Consider the following 25,382-nt stretch of genomic DNA (forward strand, 5'->3'; position numbering starts at 1 on the left):
GGGCTGAAATGATGGCAATGAGGAGTCCAGCATACAAAAGTACCCATGGCACAAGGATGTCCCTCGTAATACTTAAACTCATGAGTTGTTCTGTTTATAGATGCACTATGCAGATGCAATACTGTCAGCAAGTAGATGGATTGGGTTGTTATAGTGCTGTACAATAAATTGATAGCGGGAAACATATTCCTATGCCTTAAAGGTAGTTTAATAATGGTCTGGCATTTCTATGAAGAGCCATTTTCTATTGTGTCCTGTTAGCATTCTCACTAGTTTATGAGGACAACATGTCTACTCTTGGAATAGCCTGTTTTATATTCCTCTGCAAGGACTGAGAAGCTGTTATAGCCCGGAGCACATGTTTGAATGTTTGTACTGTATAAGTGCAGAATCCTATCCATGGTTCCATCGTGAAGAAGAGGCCCCAATTTCAGCACAAAAACCTCCTGACTTCCTCCAGTCAACAGCTGTCACTTTACATCACTGCCATTCAATTACCCCGGCCAAACAGACTGAGCATTCAATACTACAATGAGGCGAGGTCAGAGACAGCCAGATGAAAACCTGCAGATAAAAACCTCACACAGACAAGCGCACACGGACGCATCAAGATTAGGCAAATATACACACACAGCAGCCAGTGTCATACTAATAGAGTTGTGATGTGGTGCTCGCGGCAGGGCTGAGGCATTGGTCAGCTTTGCCCTTGCCTGGGAGGCAGCTCCTAGTACATCACGGTTGACATGCAAATCCTATGGCAATTGCTGTGCTTCCGTCCCTTCTCTGTGTACTCTCTCTCTCTCTTTCTCTCTCTTTCTCTCTCTCTCTTTGCCTCTTCCTCTTCTGTGGATGCAACCGTCCAAGCCAGTGTACAGAGAACGGGCGGCACGAGCAGCAGCAGCAACAGCAGCAGCAGCAGGGAGAGATGCAAGGAGCCCAGAGGAGCTCCAATGGCGCCACACTCTCACCTCCTGTCTCTTTCTCCTTCTACCACCTCCCATACCCTTATGTCCAAACCATTCCTCTTTCTGTCTCCATGCCTGTGTCCATATCCTCATGCCCGGTCACAGAGCACAAGGACAAGGCAGAGTGGAGGAGGACGGTGCCCAGCTACACCCAGTCAGCCGGGGCCATGGACCTACGTACATGGAACACGATGCCACAGGATGAAAGTCAGGAGCCTTTACCAAAAAACTGGGAGATGGCCTACACAGAGACTGGCATGGTCTATTTTATAGAGTAAGTAGCTTTCCTCCTGCTACTTCCCTCTCTCGTTTTGGTCCTGTTACCCACCCATTACATCAGAACTGTACTCATACAACCCTCAGTACTCTCCTAATTCATCTCTGTTTCCACCATTGTAAGCCAAATGTGCAGAGATCTGACAGAGTCCTTTCTATTTCCCAAACAGCTTGTTTCTCTGTGCTGTATCAGACCAGGTGTTGGACATGAAAAGTGCCTGCGGGCTCAGAAATAGCAGTTGTGTTGTTCTTGATTAAGTTTTTCTTTAATTTCCCCTGTGTTTGATGTTGGTTTTGTTGGCTGGTGCTAAAAGCAGCGGGCACACATTGTTTACCTGGCCTGTTAATGTGGCAAGCAGTCAATGCTGAGCTGCTGACAGAGCCAGGTGCTGCTGCTTGCTGCCGAATCAATAGCTCATTCTGCCAGAGAGAGAAACAACAGGCTAAATGGAGCTTACCACCCTTGACCTGCTGTTTCAGTTCTACGTTTATGATCACTGCAACTGCTCTTATTTTCTTTGAATGTTCTATTTATTCTCCTATTTCTCTCTGGACTGCCCTCTTTCTGTGTCTCTCTTCCTTATGCCCAAAAGGGCTCCGTTGAGCTTTGTTATGATTTTTCAAGCCATGTGATCCCAAAAGATGAGTTAACCACACTTGCTGTTTCATTGTTGGTGCTAGAAGAATAGCTCCTGGGTAAAATGGCACGTATGAGTTCCCAGTGCTAATTGCTGAAACATCGCGGTACTTTAAACTTTTTAAAAATCACTTTTAATGCGCCTAAAGCCCTGACTGATCTTTGTTCTTCAGTCACAACAGCAAGACCACTACCTGGCTGGATCCCCGCCTCGCCAAAAAGGCCAAGCCACCTGAGAAATGCGAGGAGGGAGGTGAGACAACATGTGCAGGTAGTTTGTCTGATGGTAGATTTTGCATGGGTACATATATTCCTCAGTCCACCTCATACACTCCACATTACCAGCATGAACATTTCCACCTCATTCTTGCTCTCTACTGCATAGAGCAGTGTGTATCCCTGCTTCTCTGATGGGGGCGCTGGCTAACAGACGGAGACTGAACAGTTGAGCAGGCCTGGTCACAGTCATGCCGGTGACATAGCACAAACCTCCAGTCTCCAGTCTGCCCCTTTCCTTCGTAATGGCTTCTGGGACACATGCAGAGAGCTCATCAGTGCAGCATCTCTCAAAAGGCAATTTTCTATGGCCTCTCTTGCGTAAAAATCTCCTTTGTGCCGCATGTGTTTGTCTCACAGCAGCAAAAACTCAAGATGTTGTACACATACACACCACTGGAAAGAAAGGCCATTATTTTCCAGTGAGGCTGTGCGACAACTCAGCATTTCCTCCTCCACAGTGTGTTTTAGGCCCTAAACACATAGTGACAAATAAAACCAAACCTCCTGTTCTCTAGGTGTAGGTAAGCATGCTGTGAAACTGCCATTCAAAGCGCCACACCTCATTGCGTGTGTCCAATTGTCCATGTAGTGTCTCAGCTGTATCTGAAGTGATTTGTGTGTGCCTTTTCTCTGTATGTTTTCCCCCCAGAGCTGCCCTACGGCTGGGAGAAGATTGAGGACCCCCAGTATGGCACCTACTACGTTGAGTGAGTAAACTCCCCTCTGTGCCTGGAGGAAGCCAGAAGGCTACAGCTGTGAACTGTGGTGGATGATGAGTTTATGCAGTTTATTGCATGATCAAATTCTGACTGTTGAAGTAGGCGATTCATTGTTGGAATGTTAAAGACCTGTGCAACTTGAAGTAATATTGCTTGTTTGCAAGTGATAACACTGCTATTCCCATTTTTATCAGCCTAGGTTTTTGTATAATCTAGTTTCCCACAGTCTTGCAGCAAGCAATTATGCCACTACAGATTACACTGGTGTGTTGCAGCTTTGTTCTGTGTTACAAGGCAGAAGAGACAGTAAAGACAACAGAGAATAAAGGGTTAGGGTCCCAGAGAGGGAAATGAGGGTGAGATTCCATTTTGATCAAAAGTGTAAACATGAGCACAATGTTTCATTTTAGTCCCATTACTGTGGACAAAGAGGGGGAGACCTGCAGCAGGGGGGAAATCAGCGTGCCTGTTTATGCAAGAGGGTCATTGAGAGGCTGCCTCTCCTCTATCTCTGTCTCTTTGTGTGGCAAATTTTGTTGTAAATGAATGACCAAATGTGACAACGTGACACAAAGTCTCATTATTTCCTCAACTAATGCACAAAACATGAGGTGTGGCAATCAAGGAGCGAGAAAGTGAGACAGACAGCGGCAGAGGAAATGAAAGAATAGAAATAAAAGAGGGGAATGTTTATCTGTACAGACTCAATGGGGAAGAGATCTCTGTGCATGAGTCATATGCAGCAAGAGTGCAGAGTATTTTTTGGTGAATGCACACACACATACACAAACACACACATAGCATCAGTGTCTCAGCATGCGGCTGATTCAGTGTGAAGCATCAATGCACTTTGTCTTCCCAAGGTGCTGTCATGGTGGGGATTTACAACTGTTAAAGCTCATTACGCAGATGAACTACCTCTCTCCATTACCATCGAACCATGGAGGAACATTTCTCTGAGTAGCAGGAAATGTTTCAGCACACAGGTGTGACCTGTGAATCATTAATTGTTTTTAGATTAAGTTTTGTCTAAACATCCCTGAAACACAGCTGCTGAACCTGATTTAGAAATACTCTTCATTTTAGAATAAAGCCAAGTATGGGCATGTAATATTAAAGGTTTGCTGTTCTCTAGAGTGTTACTGAATCATTTGATCCTGGAATTACAGTAGCAGTGAATAGATATTGATTCTTAAGTCATGATTGTGATGTATTGCTGCAAATATTGATACCAATCCCCTCTATCCAGTTCTGTTTGACTTCTCTCTGCATGTCTTTTCTATATTTAGTTTGGGGTTGTTGGTATTTTCTCTATGTTTTTGTGTGGATGCTTACAGTTGTGGCTTTCGTATTGTATTACAACCACCTGTATGCTTTGAAATGTGTTGCTTCCCAACTCAGGTTATGTCACACCTAGCCCTCACAGGCAAATTACAAGTTTGCATGATAGCCAACGATAAGCATCAACAGTGTGATCAGGCAAAGACAAAACATTAGCAAGCAGGTCCGAGTTTAGGTAGTCAGCTAATGTGGGAATGAATAAAAATAGTGTGACAAATTGGAATATGTCTGAAACTTACTGTTCACGGCTAAACCATGCTCACATCTATGCTATTTTTAATCTCCCATATGCAGCCACATTAACCAGAAAACCCAGTTTGAGAATCCAGTCCAGGAAGCTAAAAGAAAAATGAGCGTGGATACACCAACAGGAGTTCTTCCACCAGCCGCCACTCCATCAGGTAATGTTAAGCATCAGTAACTCCTCTGGACTTTTAAGGTTCAGCTTCACCCATTTCTAGTGTCCACAGAAAAGGGAAATTGGAAATAGGTGTGAAACAGAAAAGAAGTCCAAAATTCTTCTTTTTTTTTTAAGTATATCATATTTTTATGCTGTTTGAAATATCTTTTATGGTGATCCTTGTGAAGGTCATAACCCAGCAGTAGAGGTTCAACTCACTTAATATTTTACAATTCCCTTTACTGAGTTATTTCATTCCTCTCTGATCTACAATATATGTATGGAGGACATGTCTCTTTGTTTTATATTATTATTTTGAGGTCCAGCTTTAGAGAATTAATGTTGTTTTAAGAAAGGCTTGTGTTCTTATGCTGCGTTTTTTTAAAGTACAAGAGAAATTCACCATCACACACGCAGATATTTGTGATTTGGAGTTGGGTATGTTCTGCTGTCATGGTATAGACAGAGGTTCAGGAAGTTTAGCCATCAGGGAAATGGATACAAAGAGAGATCATTTGCTCTAAATTACATGCTGGAATTTGAGAGAGAGAGAGAGAGAGAGAGACGGAGACAGAGAAGATGAGGGAACATAATGTAATACAACAATAAATTCAATCTCTAACTCTTCATATGGGTTAGGGAATATGTACTAGACATATTGTTATGCCATTCTTAGATATTTATCATAAGATTTTAATATTCTTTTGTGGCATTAAGTCTCTCAAGCTGCAGTCATTTACAGAAATTATAGAAGCATGTGACTGCATTACACTGGGGATCTAATTAGCAGTCTTGCAACATTAAATAACAATTTAATCAACTAACATTTTCAACCATTATTACATAACAGCTTATTTCATTAAATTATTTGAGGAAAAATAACATTTACCGTGGTATTATTATGTGATTTAGGTCAGTAACTTATATTAGGCAGGATTTCATTTTGTTTTTGCTTTTTCCCCATAAAATGCAGCCAATGTGACAGAGTTATTACAGCAAAGTTCCAGCTTTATAGTTTAGCTGTTTGTTTTTTTGTTTTTTTTTGCTGGAGAGAAGAAAAAAATCACATAACAAGGTATTAGATGTTGTTATCCAAACACTAGAGTGCTTTTATCAGCTCTTTCATGCTGAGATGTCAGTTTGGAAGATGGTCTAACAGTTGATAAACAGCCCATAGCCTCTGAAGCAATGATATTCAATTTGAATAATGGAGCAGCGCTTCACTGGGCAGCAGGATTCATTTTGACAAGTAGATATAAAATAGGGAGGGCTCTGAGGTCTCTTTGAAAATGCTTTTGCCCCAGTCACTCAACGTGGTTCAAAGACCTCTTTAGAACAGAGGAAGGGGAGACAGAGAAGAGAGAGACAGAGATGGAGAAAAAGAAAGAGAAAGAGGTGTCAGGAGCTGAAAGTGACTTATGATCATAAATTGCATTTCTACTGGGTCATCTGTTAATCATTTACCACCTGTAGTGAATCCTGCCGCATGACTGGACTAATCAGCCTCTCCTCCATCAACGTAAAGACCTGAGAACTAAAAGCCCAGTGTTGTTGTAACACGAGTAAGAATTATTAGATTCTTATGTGGGCAGACACACAAAGCATAACTGCATTAGAACTCAAACAAGCCTGTGTATTTCAGGCGCCCATTGGACAGACCTGCCTGACGCAGCCCCCACTTCCCACAGCTCATCCTCTCTACAGTCTAGGCTGATATTGCCTCTGTGCACTGTCGCCCCCAGCTTAGACTGGCTCCCCAGTGCCCATTATGCACCTTCCCATCCTTGTTAATGAGAATTAATGGCTAGTGGCCGTGTCCATTTATGTGGATGTGCGTGAGGTGGCTTCTAAACACTGTTTTGATAAGGCTAGCCTGACCTCACAGACAATGCCGTAGAGCACAGGAGCAAAGCACAGCAGCACTTATGCTCAACCATAATTACAGCGCTGACAATCCTGTCTGACATTTCATATAATCACTTCACCCCCGAGAATACAGACTGTCCCTTTGCGGCCCACAGCTTAATCAAGACCATGTAAACATGACTTTAGTGTGTAGCCCCCTCCCCATCCCACTCCCCTCTCGTTTTGCTCCCCTGTCAGTGTTGCTTAAGAAACAGTGTTGACAGTTTGTTGACATAGTGTGTGAAGATGGAATGCCTGGGCAGTTGTTTGGGACTTAATCCTTTCATAGAGCGAACATATTATGACGAATTTCATGTCTTTGCACCTACATGGATATACTTGGTTTTATCCGCATTTATGATCTTACAATATCTCTCTGATACTCACATTTGGAGATACAGTAATGCCATGTTAATCTCACTTGGCATAATCTTTTCTTTATCCTCAGCATGGTCATGTTCATCTGCCTATTTCTATGCAATTATGCAAATCACAATCCCATGACACATTGAGAGTGGTGTAGGAGGAAAAGGGGTCTATCTGCACCCTCCCTAATGAGATTGATGTCCTCCATCTATCAATATGGGAACTGCCAGTGAACAAGCCCAGCATGGAGGGACACCACACATAACTCACTATCTTATAGGCTCACACCCCAGGGAGGGGTTGGCTGGGATTTAGTTAGAAGTTCCCTCTTTCTGTCAAGGCTAACTCTATTTCTCTCTGTCTCATCGCTCTTATCTTGCTCTCTTTCATGCACATGCATGCAAGCGCTAACAATACACACTCACACACACTGTCTAATATAATTCCCTTCCTGTCTTCTCTAAAGTTGCCCCATTTACACATCCTGCAGGCACCACAAAGGAAATTTGCAATGAAAACTTTACCTGGAAAATGTCAAGCGCATTTCAGGACAGATTTATCACTGCTGTGATAGGAGTTGTTTGTGGTGAGACTAGAGCAAAATATAGATGTTGTGTAATAGCTAGATGCTTATTGACTTTGCAAACGGAGCAGTAGTCGTACGAGTTGTGTGTGTCTGTTTGTGTAATGTGTTTGAGTTTGCACTTAAGTTGTGAGTTCTAAGAGTGTTGGTGTAATTACTAGCAGTGAGTGACATGCTGTCAGACACGTTGTCATGGTGGGAATGTTGTTGTGATGGAGACAGATGGCAATTTATGAGCAGGCTTTTCAGTTTCTGTTCATACCCCAAGCTTATTTTCTTACACACATGCACGCTTACATACCACATAGACAATCACAGAGCACATCACTGTGAACTGTAAAAGTATTCTGTTCTCATGAACAGAATACTTTTACAGTGCGGTTTTGTTTCAGCTTAAAAGTGAAGAGGAACTTTCATTGTTAGAGAAAAACAGTGTGCAACATCTTCCAGACTGTATTGTATAAAGAACACATTTATTATAGTGTTTCAAATAAATTGACTATTGAAGGCCACAGTAGTTATCTTCATTTCTGTTTTCTGTCCTGTTTCTAGTAACTTTTTACTTCTTGTCAATCTCCACCTCTTTCTGCACCCTCAGAGGAGCCTGGTAGGGGAGTTCGGGGCTTCACAAGAGACCCATCTCAGCTGCAGGGCTCCATCCTTCAGACAGCACTTAGGAAAAGCCCACAGGGCTTTGGGTTCACCATCATTGGAGGTGATCGACCTGATGAATTCCTTCAGGTTAAAAATGTCCTCCCGGATGGGCCTGCGGCACATGACAACAAGATTGCCTCAGGTAAGCTTTAGCCATATCCCTTCCGTTTATAAGCGTGCACCTCAGTATCTGGGTGGCTTTGGTTTAATGCCTGGAGATGCATCCATCATGCACCCTAATGCAAAGCCATACAAGGAGAATTATTATACAGGCAATGTAGGGTTAGTTAAACAGCGCTTTAATTATTTTCCAATCAAACATAATCCAGAGTCACCTTTATATCTATATTGTTTACATGGTACGTAAGCTAATGCGCAGCCATACTGAGGCATCGCATCAGTGTGTATACACGCCATGTAGTTTTAAAAACCTTGAATACAGAGGAACTCAGGGAGAGACAAACTCTGAATGTCACATTTGCTTGATCAAGGAAAGACAAATGTGCTCAGTGGAGCAGCTCTAAACACACAAAATGTCTATCAATAAAGCAGATGTTCAATTTATGGTGGACACCCACATTTTACTTGCAGTCATATATTAGGGATTTCATTGGCGTGCAGACTCGATGCGTTTTCATGACCAGAATATAACAAGCCTGCTTATCTACAACATGCACAAATGTTCATCTGCTTCCATCAAGTCATAGTAGTACTCGCAGTACTTGAATCAAAGTACATTTCTTTTTAATATATATATAAAACTTGCAATCACATGTGTAGTGATTGTAGTCCTTTGAATTATTGTTAACAAAATGATTCAGGGTTGACATCACACTAGTATTGACTGTATTCAGTGCTGCTGCTGACATCAAAAGTGGAGCAGAGAGAATAACTATTTTCACTGTTTCATTTCCCTGGTGAAGGAGGGTAATTGATTAAACCAAAAAATGAATGTAATTAATTTCATTGGATTATAATAGCAAGCAGTGGACTGTAACGACTTTATGAAGCTTCTTTTGGATTAAACCTATCTGATTATAGGCCCACAGAATGTATTCACCCCAGTGTTAGACTGTTGAGACTCCATCGTTTGCTTGCCTAATTATTTTATGGATGTGTAGTTACCACAGAGTGTAAGCCATTAGACCAAAGTGTAGCAGTATCTATGTGTATCACAACTTTGTGATATGGACTTCATTTTTAAAAGTGAAACCTTAGCTGTGTTTGCAAGAAAAGGTATTGATTTGTGTAGGTGGGCTGACTCTTCTATCTGGCTTTTGCCAGCTCAACAGTCAGCAATTCGCCTGGCCATCCAGGCCAATCTCAGCCAGGCCAGGGGAGGTGAGAGCTTCCTCCCTTTCTTACAGGGAGCTGAAAGGAGGCAAAACAGAATAGTATCTCTGTAATCCTTGTTCTATTTTATGCTTCTCTTTTGCACTCAGTCCCATTAACATATGGCTATATAAGAGCATAAGAGGGAAAGGTGCACATTCTGTTGAAACAAACCAGACTGATAATTGTCATTTCACTGTGTCAAATGACAGGGTGTTTGTTTTTTTTTTTAATTATTGTTTTGTTTTAAATTTCCCTGTTCATGGTAATTTGGGGGAACAAATCCTTTTTATAGTGGTTACAGTTCTTGTCACAGCTTACTGGAAGGATCTGTTCAACCATTTTGCAAACCTGTATGTAAATGCTAATCTGTTTTGGCTCAGGTGATGTGATTGTGGACATCAACGGGACATGTGTACTTGGGAAAACTCATGCTGACGTTGTCCAGATGTTCCAGTCCATTCCTGTAAACCAGTATGTGGACATGGTCCTTGCCGGGGCTACCCCCCTCCCCGAGGACTCCAGTAGCAGTGAGGAAGCATCAGGAGGCCCTGGTACCTCCAAGGACACTTCTCCTTCCCCCACTCCACTTCCACTTCCGCAGGACCCCAACTACACCGTCCCAGATGGAGGAACCCTGTCGAGGCAGACTCCTGCAGTGCCGCATATGACCAATGGAGGACGCCACCACCACCATTCTCATTCTCACCAACATCACCACCATATTCCCCACTCCCACAACCAAGATGGTCCTGAATCCACTCTGCTACAGCCAGAGCTAGTGAGCGTGCCCTTGGTGAAAGGCCCTGGAGGGTTTGGTTTTGCCATCGCAGATTGTCCCCTGGGTCAGAAGGTGAAGATGATTCTCGATGCCCAGTGGTGCCGTGGCCTCTTAAAAGGCGATGTTATCAAGGAGATAAACAGACAGAATGTCCAAACGTTGAGCCACTCTCAGGTGGTGGACATCCTCAAAGACCTGCCAGTGGGGAGTGAGGTCAACGTGCTGGTGCTTCGGGGAGGTAAGCAGACAGAAATGACAGTAAACACTCGCACATATATCTTCATTGTAACAACAGGTGAGCCTGTGACATTTGACTAATCCTTAGAACTATGTCACAGCTGGCGGGGTTACAGCACTGATACTGTGACATCTCTGTTGTTATTCCAGCTGTCTATATTAATCTACTCAGGTTACTGTTCAGAAAACAAACAAGTGTTTGTGCCCAGAGATTGCCGAGTGGTTTAGCCCACTCTCCCAAAATGATTATAACGCTCACACAGCTCTGTGAGATAAGACGTAAGAAACTAACAGTTACATAGTCTCTAAGAAAGCTTTGAATAATATGTACAATATTTAAATCCAACAAAAAGAATTGTATCCCAGTGTTCACTGATGCCACAGTAGGTGTTTCTCCGACACACAGACCTTCCCAATGTTAAATAAAACAATTTCACGCTCTGGTCCACACTAACTCTGCATCATCCACTATGCACCTTCTCAAACAGGGAGGAAGTCATGCTTAGTCACATGGTGAGCTATGTGCTGTGAGATGGCAGTTTTGGTGATTCACTTGCTGCTTAGAAAAAAGAGAGAAGGAGACGAGATGCAGAGAATGGTGGCTAATCATTGCCCTTCTTTTTACTTCAGGCTCTCGCTGATTTGAAGGGCTTGTTCCTTTTTGACTTTACTGCAGTGCAGTAGCCTAGATTTGAGAGATCAGTGTTGCACCCACATATCAGATGTACTCAGCTGGGCTCTGCTCACAGCTCCAGGGGCTGGTCCTGTGCATGCTAACTGTTTTCCAATGTGCACTAATCTTGCATATTTTTTCTGTTTGATGTACATGTGTGTGTTACTGCTTGAAAAGGAGCAGGATATCACAACTTTCCAGGATTAAAAGGAACAACGCTGCGGGGCTCCCCTCAGGTCCCCCTTAGATCAGGATTGGGTCAAGTTGTACACCTAGCCAGGGGCAAGAACTTCCCTCCAGTTACATCAAAATGCAGAAGAGAAATGGGAAAAGATTTGGCCCTGCTCCTCGTTCTTGTACAAGTATAAATGAGACAAAATGCTGTTCCTTACCAGATGTAGACTTTGAACTCTGTGCCCGGCGAGTCTGTGCCATAATCAGGGACTGTCAAGGGGGAGATAAGCTCCTTAATACTGGCAATAATGATATTTGTAATAATATTTGAAAAGCAGTTAATCAACCTAAAGTAATTTCACATAAACACACACTGGTAAGCCTCACTTCATTTACTTTACTTCAGTCCTACTGATGAAATGTAACCAGCAGTTATAAAAAGCTGAGTGAAGCTGAGGATATTTACAAAATTCTCACCCTTTAACAAACATTTGGCAAGGTTTGCTCACAGAAGGGCATGTTTTCCCAAGGCTTAGGGTCTGTTCTGTTTCTCTTATTGTGTAGTAACATATAAACCATTTTTGCAATTGGATTATACTGTCCCCTACTGTTTGAAATACACCATGACTCACTGAGTGAAGAAGATGAGTCTGAGGCTTTCAAAAGTGTTTAGAAAACCTCCAGGAGTGATTACTAAGTTTACAAAATGGTGCAAAGGAAGCAAAGATGCATAAAAGTGGGAAAAGATACTCTGTGCACCTCCAGATCTTGAGGCCAGGAGTTCAACTGAATAAAGAAAGTGGAACTCAAAGTCTTTTAGGCCATGACTGTAGCTGTTTGTCAGACACTGAATATATTCATTTTTTTCCTTTTCTAACTCAATAGGTCAGACGTCTCCTGTGAAATCCCTAAAACCAGTAAGTTCAATCAAATTTTTTGTTTCAGCATCCTTTTGCAGGATAAACAAAGAATATACTAGTGTTAACTGCTGCTGAATTTTTAAACAGAAAATACTTTATCTTTGTCTTGCTTTCCGCAAGATACCTCTCAGTGTATGTGCTGTGGAAGCTTTTGTAGTTACATTATTCAGGGAGCCCACATTAGCAAGGCTGTTATTTCTGGAACTGCATGTGGGTAAATATGCTGGCTCCTGGCAAACAACAACTTAACATCCCTCTGCGTATGGGTGTTAAAGATGATATGCCATGTTCAACAGCTTGTTCCTGTATTGCTCCTCCATCCAGTACTCTTAAAATAGAGAGAAGCTGAGGCAGCAACAGGCTTACTCATAGTGTTTTTATTGGTTCAGCATAGGATTACTCTGTTTGGTTGCAGTGTTTTGGAAAATACTGTCATTCTGGAGTCTTTCAGCTGTAACTTTCTTCAGTTAAATATAAATCATGAATATAAATTTGCACAATATAGCTACAATGTATTATAAAATATAGGGTATGACATCCGCATATGGGTATATTTATGGTTTAGTTTTTCTATGTATCTCTACTGTATATCACAGTTTTTGTGTTTGTGTTGCAGTGCACAGCTCCCATTTCCCAAACCATATCCCAGCAAACTCCTCAACCGGCGGTCCATCCGGTGCCTCACCCATGTTCCCAGCCTGTGTCACAGCCACAGAAGCAGGAAATGATGAGCAGTACAGAGACCCTCAGTCACCCAGAGGTGCCTCCGAATGCAATGTCCTTCCCTGCTAATAACATGCGCTCATCTTCACCCAAACCGGACGCATCTGAGCTCTACCTCAAGTCCAAGGCCATACAGGACAGCAAGCGTAAGTCTGCATCAGGGGTGTCAAACTCATTTTAGTTCAGGGGCCACATTCACCCCAATTTGATCTCAAGTGGGCCGGACCAGTAAAGTAATAACAGTGAAAAAAGTAAAATTATATTATAATCAGGTTTACATCTACAAAGTTTCCTTAAAAATCTGAATAACATGAACAACTTGAATTGTCTTAAGAAAAACAAGTGCAATTTTAACAATAGTATGCGTCGGTTTATCAGTTTATCATTTATACATGTGCGTTACAATCACATAAAAGATTTGGTAACAGGCAGAATATTGTAAAATTGCATTCACTTTTCTTAAGACATTTCCATTTGTTCAGGTTATTCACAATTTTTGTAAAAGTATAGTTTGGTAATGTAAACATTTTCATGTAATTTGACTTTTTTACACCAAAAAAACAAAGAGAAAATTTGGGGTTGTCATTATTTATAGGTTATTATGACAATATTTTACTGGTCTGACCCACTTGAAATCTAATTGGACTGTATGTGTGGCTCCAAAATGACAACACAGCACGGGCTTCTTAAAGACGGGCGCTTTTATTTGGCTTCTCAAATGCCGTGAAAACTCGTGACCACCTGTCACTTCGGAGATTTCAGATAAGCAGTCTTTTCGCTTTGCACATTCTTATACAGCTAGCTTCCCTTAGCTGCTACTGCAGATGTGGCTTCGTCAAAGGCTTTAGCATGTCTGGGCTAAAACAGAACTTGAATCTTCTCTAACTCTCACCAAGTCTCGCGATAACAGCGATAAATAGACCGAAATAAATAAAATGCTTTACATTAACCTCAATATAACAAATAATCCTATACATGAAACAAAACATATTTTCCATAAATGAAGATAATAACATAATTATGATATTTCGTCAAATATTTTAACTCTTAAGACAAAACATAAATTTCTTCCATGCTTACACTGTTACACTGACTCTTACAGTATGTGTCTGTATGTGGAACCTGAATTAAAATGATTTTGACACCATTGATTGTTAATATCTTCAGTGTAATTTTTGCATTTCACAAATTCATCCCGTGGGCCGGATATGACCTTTTGGCAGGCCGGATTTGGCCCCCAGGCTGCATGTTTGACACCTGTGGTCTACATGATGCACCTGGACAGTGTTACATCTCTATGGCTTAAGACAGTGTTTTATCAACCTTTGGGTTACCTGGAATTCAAATGGGGTCACCTGAAATTTCTAGTAATTGCTAAAAATAAAAATTACTAATAAAAAATGTTTTTTAATAATTCAATATATATTTCATTATAATTAAAACACAACACACTTTTCCTAATAAAAATTAAGTTCAAATAAAATGCAGGATATAATATCTGAGAGTGCATATCTTGATTGACCCGATCATGTGACCACATGCGTTACTACGCTTCAACCTGCCCGGACACAGTCACAGTCAGAAAACCGGACCGAACAGAGAATTTGATTGATTGATTGTTTGATTGATTGATGTATTTATTTCAAACATCAATGTCAAACAGAAGAAAATAAACAAAACACTTGAACATCAGGCATGTAATACATATTCGAAAAGGAGTGAGAAGAAGTACAACTTATAAACTCCCACCCCTTCTCCTTATATAATTAATAACAATAATAACCTTCCTAGTCTAATCATATCTATACACTATGCCATAATTTGACTGATACTTACTAGTAAATAATTAGGTTTCTGGCTTTATATCATTATGAACAAATATAATATGATTTACATAAACACATAATACAATAACACATATATGTAAATACATATTCATACACAGATCTATACACACATATACACCTACATATGTACACACACACATACACACCTATACATACATTTACACACACTTACCACATACTTGTACATCTTTATATCACACAGTGATCCCCAAGCCCTCCCTCATCCCTGTACCTCTGAAAAATTGTGTCTTTGTACCTCTTTTTAAATTCTTTCATGCTTGGACATTGAATGGAAAGATTTCTTTGCCCGCCTGGCTCTGCTAAGACATCTCCAAGAGAAAAATGTACCCATTTTGAATGTCTGGGGTTGCCAGAAATTTGTGATGTTAAAATGGGGTCTCGGGCCAAAAAAGGGTGGGAACCACTGGCTTAAGACTACTACTGAAAACATGGATGTGCAGATATACAGTACTATGCAAAAGTCTTAAGACACCAATAGCTTTGATGTGTTAGCAAAGTTATGACCATATTTATGCATTTCTCAGTCTCTGTATCAAAATACATACAACTGTAATATACAGGAAATATGCAGCATTAAACTGCATTAAAAATAAAAATTACACGGACGGCATCTCCACTGAAATCTCTCTCCATCATGTCAATGATGCAAAGTCAGAAATGCCCATTTCTTCTAAACTGCCCCTCTTCAGATCCATTTATTTTATTGAATTTCTCTGCAGAATTTATTTAGTTCTACTCCATAAATGTCTTTGCCTGTACTGTATCCCTAATGGTATAATCACTCAATCATTAAGGAATATGACATGTTTTTTTTCATGAAGTATATAAACAATATTTAGCTTTTATTCATATAGACCCTATCCAAAGAGAAATTCAGGTTCTCAGGAAAATCGCTGCTTGTCAATTAATCGATCGATAAGGTCAACCAACTAATGATTAATGGATTAATCGATAATTTGCATCTCTATTATGTATGTTCCGCAAAGAGATGAGGGATAAAAGACAGTCCAAATCCTTTACAAAGTCAAAAGATGCACTAAATCCAAACACTAAAATACCTGACATTACCTGCAGAAGCCATTTACCGTACATCTGAATTTGTTTCAATACTGTGCACATATTCCTTGCATTTTCTTGTTTTTCCTTACTAAAGAGACCGAGAAATAAATATGTACAGTCATTAAAACCCTGAAAAGAACAAAGCTAAATGTGACATGAGACTTTTGTGCAGTACTATATTTAACAAGATGAGTACAATCCAGGGTCAAGCAGTTTGTCAGGTCAAGAGCTGAATAATGAATAATAAAAAGAAAGGATGCTCAGATACTGAACTTATGCCTTATTATATGGTTTGGTGTTTAAATGTATGCATATTAAACAGACAAAGCTAATCTTTTTTGTAGCACATCAGAGCTCAATATAATCTGAACACTGTTTCATGAATTGTCTGAGCAAATAATATGTTCTCTTTCACTCTTTTAATGACTAAACACTAAAACTATCTTTAATGGCATAAAATGGAAATACAATCGTGGAAAAAATTATTAGACTACCCCTGTTTTCTTCAATTTCTTGGTCATTTTAATGCCTGGTACAACCAAAGGTACATTTGTTTGGACAAATATAATAACAACAAAAATAGCTCATAAGACTTTAATTTCAGAGCTGATATCTAGACATTTTCCATGTTTTCTTGATAATAACCAAAATCACTTCAGTTCTTACATCAATATCTATGGCATTGTACTGACAAAAACAGTTCTTTTAGGCATTCCATGTTTTCTTTTCTGTCTGTTTTAGTCACATGATACACACAGGAGTTAGTACTTGATTGCGTAACCATTGTTTTTGATGACTTTTGATGGTCTAATAATTTTTTCCGTGACTGTATGCAGCAAGAAAAGAAAGATCGAATATAATAGTGGGATGTTTTATATTTGAAGCAAAAAAGTCCTGTGGAACTACTTAAAAATCCCATCATATTTATAGCGTTTTTATTCAGTTGTTTTCTTTTGTTGTGAAAACAGGTGTAGAATCAATACATTATACATGCAACTCAGTGCCCACATGCCCAACATCACTGTGTTTCCTGTCTGATATCACACACTAACAGCATAATTAATGTGTCTTGCCTTTTGTGTCTGTTTTTAAATGAAATATTCACTCTCCTCTCCACAGCTCCCAATACAAAGGACTTAGATGTGTTCATCAAAAGGAACCAGGAGTCGGGCTTTGGTTTCAGAGTGCTCGGCGGCGAGGGGCCTGATCAACCGGTAGGTAGCAACATGGTACATGTAGGTCATTATGAACCAGGCTCGGTTAGCATTCAGGTACAATTCGAAACTCAGTGCTACTCAGGAAAAAGAATCTGAGATGCATTTAACTGCTTGTACAGCTGGAACATCTGCAGTCACAATGGAGAGAGAGATTTTCTAAAAGAACAGCAAACTTAACCTCAAACGCTCCTCCAGTCCTCTTCTTCTTTTTTTTTTATTTTTTATTTTTGCATTTCATTAAGACAAATCCGAACAAAAAAGCATGCAAGGAGAGTAGTCAAATTAAATGCATTTTTGTCATATTACTGTCCCTCCATGAACACAAATGCATACCAAAAAAACAAATCTAATTAGTAGGTAAATAAAGGAAGGTAACAGAAAAACTTTCACAATGACATAAAAACCTAATCAAGGCTTTTCCAATTCCAGTGCATGTTACTGCAGACCACTTATTGCAAAAATAAGCATTAAGGGGGTCCACTGCTTTATAAAGTCATCTAATGTATCCTGTAATATACATGAGAACCTCTCAAATGGAAAAGCTGATAGTAATTTATTAAACCATTGTTAGTATGTAATTATTATAATGTAGGTTAACAGTTAACTGTTACCCGTGGTAACAATTAGCATTTTCTATTTTTCGCACACATTTTGGTTATATAATGTAAACACTGTCGAATGAGTTTATTCTAATTTGGTAGTAATTAGGCCTATTTTGTTCATTGTTCTGGCATGAAAAGTCTAAGGACAGGAGTGAGTATTTAAAGTGTTATTATGTGAAATTATTTGATGATGAGAATGGGGGTGGGATTAAATAAATTTTTCTTCTTCCCACTCCTTTTCGAGTGTAAATGAATGATTTTGGAATTTTGAACTTGCATATATTCTGTAAATGCTTGTAATAAACAATAATTTTTTTTTTTCTTTTTTTATGCTGTTCTTAACAGATTTTAATTTGTGTTTGTTTTTATGATGGATGTATTTTGTTGTTCTTAGCCCACTTAACACCCTGTGTTATCACTGGTTTTATTTACTTATTTAATCCCTTGTTTTATGTTTGGTGTACGGGACTTTGGCCTGCTATAAAGTTCATAAAGTGCTTTATAAATAAAGTTGGTATGGTATGGTATAAATGAATGAATGAAACCACTTTGATCGAGTAGGAGCATGCACATTGAACCATGCAGGATAGATAGATAGATAGATAGATAGATAGATAGATAGATAGATAGATAGATAGATAGATAGATAGATAGATAGATAGATAGATAGATAGATAGATAGATAGATAGATAGATAGATAGATAGATAGATAGATAGATAGATAGATAGATAGATAGATAGATAGATAGATAGATAGATAGATAGATAGATACCAGCAGTATCCACAAACTTAAAAGACCTTCAAAACAACAATAGTAAAAAAAAAAAAAAAAAACCTCTTTAAATTTTCATAAGGATATTCAGCATTTTTGACTTTTGACTAGAAAAGAAGTTCATACTAAGCATACTTAACTTTGGGTCCATTATTGCTTTAACACCAAGAAACTTTTCGTTCTATTTGAACTGCAGACCAGAACGTTTTTAATCAATGGATCAAAACTGACTAAATGTAATACTTCAGCTTAGTTAGCATTCAGTCAAAATTCCAAACTGATACAGAAAATGCCACTATGGAAAGTCAATAGATGCTTGCTTAGATACATTAGACATAGATTTCGCCCACAAAAGCAAACTCAACCTCAAACTCTATCCTCTTATACAGTCGCGGAAAAAATTATTAGACTGCCCTTGTTTTCTTTCATTTCTTGTTCATTTTAATGCCTGGTACAACTAAAGGGACATTTGTTTGGACAAATATAATGATAACAACAAAAATAACTCATAAGAGTTTAATTTCATATCTAGACATTTTCCATGTTTTCTTGACAATAACCAAAATCACTTCAGTTCTTACATCAATAGCTATGGCATTGTACTGACAAAAACAGTGCTTTTCGGAATTCCATGTTTTCTTTTCTGTCTGTTTTAGTCACATGATACACACAGAGTTAGTACTTGATTGCATAAAAATTATTTTTGATGACTTTTGATGGTCTAATAATTTTTTCTGTGACTATCTCCACCATCCTTCAGGTGTACATTGGTGCCATCGTGCCTCTCGGTGCAGCTGAGAAGGATGGGCGGCTGCGAGCAGGAGATGAGCTGCTTTGCATAGATGGAGTTCCAGTCAAAGGCAAATCCCACAAACAAGTTCTGGAGCTGATGACCAACGCAGCCCGTAACGGCCAAGTCATGCTCACTGTCCGTAGAAAACTGGCACAAACAGGTGAGTCTTATTTTGAAGAACCAACTACACTGCAAAAATCTAAATCTTATCAAGTGTATTTTTCTCATTTCTTGTCAAAATATCTCATCACACTTAAAATGAGACATAATCACCTAAAGAGTAACTTTTCAGTGAGATATAAGAACTTATTTTTAGACAATAGATCTTGAAAATCTTATTTCAAGAAAGATAATAAAGTTATAAAGATGAAGTTTATACTTCTTCCTACTCCTTTTCCACCGCGCAAAATTCAGACTTGCACGTACTTGAATAGATTCTGTTTATTTAAATGTTATTTTGTTTTCGTCTTATTTTGCTTTGTTTTGTTTTATTTGGTTTCTTTGCATGTTTAAAATGAATAAATAAATAAAATAAACAATTTTCACTTGTTCCATTGACAGATTTTTTGCTTAATTCAAGATTTTTTTTTTGCATAATTCAAGCAATAAAATTCTGCCAATGGAACAAATGAAAATTATCCTGGTAAGATTTCTTGAAATAAGATTTTCAAGATCTATTGTCTAAAAATAAGTTCTTACTCACTGAAAAGTTACTCTTAAGGTGATTATGTTTTATTTTAAGTGTGATGAGATATTTTGACTAGAAATGAGAAAAATACACTTGATAAGATTTAGATTTTTTCCAGTGTACTTTACTCTGAGAGACCTCGATCACAGTTTCTGTTTTTTTTTTTTTTTTATAGCTTTTGTTTAAATCATCATGCTAGAGGAAAACCTCTGAGCAAAAGCTTTGATCTCAGATCTTTTTCACAAATCCCTTAAATTTGTTCTGGATGAGTTCCTCGTGGATAAATCTGAATAAATAAAGTTCCACCGAAAATCAACTTTTAAAACATGTATTTATTCAGGGTAGATGTTTCCTGTAAATGCAAATAAATAAACTTTTGAAAACAAATCGTTTTTTTACCACGGTCAAAGAGAAATGTTCTAACACCCCTTTCCCCAAATAGCAAAAAGCATAAACAACTAAAGTGACTGACAATAAGCAGCTGGGGATGGTTTTCTCCATTTTTATCTGTTATGTGATTGGAAATGTGTGAAGGGCAGCAGAGATTAGATCAGCTGGTAGAGTTGATTTGCATCTCAAAGGATAGAAAACACTGAATATGCTGAGTTTTCTTTTTTAACAGCACAAACCTCTGCCGCTTTCAGCTTTGTTTACCCCTACAAATAACCACTCCATGAATAGTACAAGCACTTTTTGAAATTACTTTGGATTTGATGTATTGCAACAACAGCTTTGATCACGTTGCAGAAATTAAGCATCAATCATGTAAGGGTTTGTGCATTCAAAGCAGGGGGTTTAGAAAGAGATTCCCTGATACTGGCTGACAAAATGGGTACTCAGCAAAAAACAAACACAATGAAGAGAGATTGAGGTAGATCAGATTGTGTTATGAATAACAAATTATGAAGTGCTTTAATCTAATTTTTTCAAGTGAAGTTTGACAGCTATGTATTTCTTGTTTGTAGAAAAGCGTCTTCAATTATGTCTTCAGATTATTTATGGAAGGATCTCAAGAATGATACATTGAGACAATTCATGGATTTATATTCATAGGAGCCAAATGGGAATAACTAACAATGTTGTTTATGCCATTTTGTCTTTTCCTGTAATGTGAGTGCACAGTAGCATGTCAGCACCAGATGTTGCGTTTTGTAACCAGTTGTGATGTTTAAGCCAATCTCATTTGTAAATGTCAGCTTGTCTTCATGTCTCTGTGCAATGTCCTTTTGTCAGAGGGTGTTGAAGAGAACGGTAGTCAGCAACCTCAGCATGTAGCATCTGCCCTGGTCAACAGTTCTCCCAAGACGCCTCGTGTCGACGGGCAGAACGTCATCCACCCCGCTCATCCCTCCCGGCCTGAGAGTTTTGATGTTACTCTGCAGCGTAAAGACAACGAGGGCTTTGGTTTTGTTATCCTCACGTCAAAGAACAAGCCGCCACCTGGAGGTAAACAAAGAAATGCACATCTCATGTTTTATTTTCCATTTCAGTTCTTGTGTGTTGTAACTGTGTGTTGTATTTCATGTCACCTCTTGGCCAGGACTCGCTTGAAAAAGAGGTTCTTAATCTCAATGGGATCTTTTTTCCTGGTTAAAGAAAGGTTAAATTAAAAAAATAAATAAAAATAACAGTAGGAGCACTGGGCAGAAAGCCACAAACCTAACCTCACTCAATGCTACTCAGTGTATTAAGGTTTTATTTGGAAACGGTACCTTAACCCTTTCATGCATAGTGGTCTCTACAGTGGACAGCTATTCTACAGCTGTTCTATTGTTTATTCATGGGTTTTGTTGTTTTAGTTCCATATCAGCCAACATAGTGGACTCTTAGGCATCATCCCAAACACTGCAATTCATACAATTATTGCAACTTTGCTGATCCGCAGTAACATGGTTTAGTGTAAATTAATTGCTAATTGCTTTTAGACTCTAATTAACAGTTTTCTGAAACAAAAGTTGTTTGTTTTTTTTTTTGGCCTATCCTCCTGAGACCCAGCAATGCATTTTGCCCTCTGTAGGGGACAAAAGTTTGACAGTTTAACTTAAAAAAAATACTGTCCATTGCAAAGGACATTCCATTAAAAAAAATAAATCAATAAATAAAAATATTTTTTAAAATGTATGTGGGTAAAAAACTATTGCATTATGCAGTTTCCAATCAAGACAATTTTTAATGAAAAAAAGCTAAAATTGTCAGTTTCCTGGGTCTCAGGAGGATATTATCTCCATGAATTGAGTAATAACTAGTATTAGAGTATGATAAAATGTGAGAAAACATCCGATTAGTAGCATTAAAAATGTTTTTATTTCATAGTTTTCACATGGTATATCACTCTCTGATGAGTTTTAAATACATGTTTCTTTGCTTCAGAAATTAAATGCATGGTATCCAGCTGAGTGGACATTTTTGTAACTCCATGAAAAATAGGTTCATAAAAAAAAAAAAAAAAAAAAAAAATTCAATTGCATTGTTTTTTAATGCCTAAAGAGGTATAAAAACACTCAAGAAAAAAATATTGACTAAGGTTCTCATAATTCATTCATGAAAGGGTTAAACATTCATTCATTTATTTATTTATTTATTTATTTATTTATTAGACAGGTACAGTGCAGTCAAACATAGTTACAAGTTTACAGCTGATGTGATGCATACAGAGTTTTTTGTAATTAGTAGAATTAAATAAGTTTATACTTCTTCCTACTCCTTTTCGACCATGCAAAACTCAGACTTGCACGTGCGTGAAGATAGATTCTGTTCATTTAAATGTTATTTTGTTTTTTTGTCTTAATTTGCTTTGTTTTGTTTTATTTTGTTTCTTTGCATGTTTGAAATAAATAAATAAATAAAATAAACTCCAGTCCCTGGTTGGGCTCTTCCACAACATTGCAGTACAAGTATAAAATGTACATCATTTAAAGTGATCATACCATACATAAAAATATAATATACATAAAATATACATCATTTAAAATGATTACACCATACATTTCAATAATCCAGTGTTGCATTTATATATGAGGCATCCATTCACTCACTCACTCACTCTCCCATACAATATACACAATGTTTACAGATGAGAACAGTTGTGTTTTGTCTTTAACCAGGTTTTGGTTCTGGTGGTGAACATCTTAAACTCTGAGATGGATTTTATTTGTAATGACAGCGAGTTTCAGAGTTTAATACTCTTACAGGAGAAGGATGACTGTCTGAAAGATGTCCTGCAGAATGGGATTTTTGCAATTCAGCTTCATAGGGCACTCGTAGAAATACTCTGATATTCAAAATTTCAGCCTTAGTCTGTTATTAGAGGACATAGCAAGACTTTATTATTTTTGTGAAATTTTCCCAAAAATTTTAATTGTTATGTAGAAAATCAAGATCAATGAAATTACCATGTTTGGTGCCTTCCCTACCCATAACTGGCAAAAAAAAAAAAAAAAAATACACGTAAATATAAAAAATATAGAAAATCTAGGTCAATGAAATTACCGCATTTGGTGCCTTCCTTACTCATAACTGGCACAAAAAAAAATCCGAGTAAATATGAAAAATGTAGCAAATCAATGTCAATGAAATTACCATATTTGGTGCCTTCCTTAACCATAACTGGCAAAAAATCAAAGTAAATTTTAAAAAAATACAAGAAAAACACATGACCAAATGACCAAAAATAGTCACTTGCCCGATAAAGGGTTAATATGGGGCTTATATGCACAACTGATGTCATTTGTGCAGGGTTTGTACGGGTGCTTGAAATCCTTGAAAAGGTTTGAATTTCAATGTTGTGTTGTCATGGTCTGAAAAGTACTTGGATTTTAGTTTAAGTGCTTGAAAGTGGTTGCAGTTATAACTCTGTAATGCAATTTATTTAGTTATTTTTAATAGTAACTCTGCCAGAGCTACTTACAGAGAGGTGATACATATTGAAAATTAAAACTTAAGGACAAAAAAGAAAATTAGCAGGTCCTTGCAGGTTGACTTCAGGTACATTTTTTATCTTAATCTTTGGCTCAGTGTAAGTGTGTCTGAAGAATGCCAAGTGGCTTCCCTTTTTTTTTTTTTTTTTTTTTATAAAACTCTGTGTTCTTTAATTTCTAAACTTTTTGCTATGATGAAACTAAATTTAAATATTTCTAGCATAATACAGTGTACATGATTGTGATAAAAAGTGAAAAAAAAAAAAAATCATGAGTATATGTATTCCTGTAGAATTGTGTTTGAGCCCAGTGATAAAGGGCTGTGCTGGAAAAATTAGAAAATGACACTCTAAAGTGTTTGAATTTGACCTTGAAGAATGTGTGCAAACCCTGTTTGTGGTTTCTTTTTCCCCTGTATATCAGTTATACCTCACAAGATTGGGCGCATTATCGAGGGCAGCCCCACAGACCGTATAGGTCAGATGAAGGTTGGAGACCGTATCTCTGCTGTCAACGGCCAGTCTATCATGGAGCTGTCACACAATGACATTGTCCAGCTCATCAAGGAAGCCGGGACCTCTGTCACCCTTACCGTTGTGCCTGAAGATGGTAAGCATTAAGGGAAAAATGGCACAAATATTGCCTGAAAATAAGACCTTTGGAATCTTAGCATTTGCAATAAAGCGGTCCAAGGGAGGTTTTGAGATTGGTTTGTATAAAATAATAGCAGATCACCAAACATTGTTCCTGTGTGTCATCCTAAGTGGGCGTGTTGTATGAATTGTGTTGTTGCAGACAGTGCTCCTCCATCTGGAACAAATTCAGCCAAACAGAGCCCTTCGGCACAACACAGAGCTGTTGGCCAACAACCTCCCAGCTATCCAGACAGGTACATTTTTACACACACATACGAGCACAAGGACTCACACAGGCTTACCAGGGTCCCCTCCAGACTCTGAGTCTATTGAACACAATCTAATACAGGTTCTGCTACTTGAACCATAAATTAGCCCCAATCCTCTCAAAGCAGACTGGTTTGTGCTACACTCGTACCCATTACCATCTCTCGTGGCCTGAGTCTACTTGTTATCCAGAAAGACAGAAAATCCCCTATGCGCACTATTTGGATGGTGAAGCAAAGAAAAAGAGACAGATTAATAGGGAGTCTTGCTTCTGCTTTGATCTCTCTCTTTAAACAAGATTACCTGTGTCAGACTTTTTTAATCCATTGCTGCTGCAGCAGTTCTCCGCCATCTCTTCTCTCACACACACACACACACACATATATACACACAGTGTTTTGCCGCCTATCGGCATGTGTTCGCCTTCTCCACACACCGCCCTGTGTCCACTCCTTGGCAGCGTCCTGCTTGTTCTGGTTCTAATCTCTAACACATGCTTTAGGTCAGTCCAGACCAGATACTGTATGAGCTAAGGCTGTCGGCTTTACTACATGGAGTGTGTAAACTCTCCTCCATGCCAGGGCTGCTTAGAAAGCC

At 38.6% G+C, this 25,382-nt stretch overlaps 1 protein-coding gene across 6 annotated transcripts in view; it reads left to right on the plus strand.

Moving 5' to 3' along the window:
* The window catches only part of magi3a (membrane associated guanylate kinase, WW and PDZ domain containing 3a), a 186,203-nt gene that overhangs the window by 154,093 nt on the left and 6,728 nt on the right, over positions 1-25,382 (plus strand). For 4 of the 6 annotated variants that reach the window (XR_003935791.1, XM_030138193.1, XM_030138194.1 and 1 more), the window contains exons 5-17: positions 1,071-1,239; positions 2,052-2,149; positions 2,807-2,864; positions 4,512-4,618; positions 8,070-8,267; positions 9,841-10,476; positions 12,208-12,239; positions 12,859-13,111; positions 17,012-17,106; positions 19,246-19,438; positions 21,200-21,412; positions 24,307-24,492; positions 24,679-24,772. Coding sequence is in view for 4 of the 6 variants with exons in the window: in XM_030138193.1 (XP_029994053.1) it covers positions 1,071-1,239; positions 2,052-2,149; positions 2,807-2,864; positions 4,512-4,618; positions 8,070-8,267; positions 9,841-10,476; positions 12,208-12,239; positions 12,859-13,111; positions 17,012-17,106; positions 19,246-19,438; positions 21,200-21,412; positions 24,307-24,492; positions 24,679-24,772 (2,332 nt within the window). In the remaining 2 variants the exon portion in view is untranslated. The remainder of the gene's footprint in view (positions 1-1,070; positions 1,240-2,051; positions 2,150-2,806; positions 2,865-4,511; positions 4,619-8,069; positions 8,268-9,840; positions 10,477-12,207; positions 12,240-12,858; positions 13,112-17,011; positions 17,107-19,245; positions 19,439-21,199; positions 21,413-24,306; positions 24,493-24,678; positions 24,773-25,382) is intronic. The other 2 variants (XR_003935792.1, XM_030138192.1) reach the window with 1 other exon arrangement.

The sequence above is a fragment of the Sphaeramia orbicularis genome, chromosome 7, assembly GCF_902148855.1.
Source record: "Sphaeramia orbicularis chromosome 7, fSphaOr1.1, whole genome shotgun sequence".
In the NCBI taxonomy this organism is placed as follows: domain Eukaryota; kingdom Metazoa; phylum Chordata; class Actinopteri; order Kurtiformes; family Apogonidae; genus Sphaeramia; species Sphaeramia orbicularis.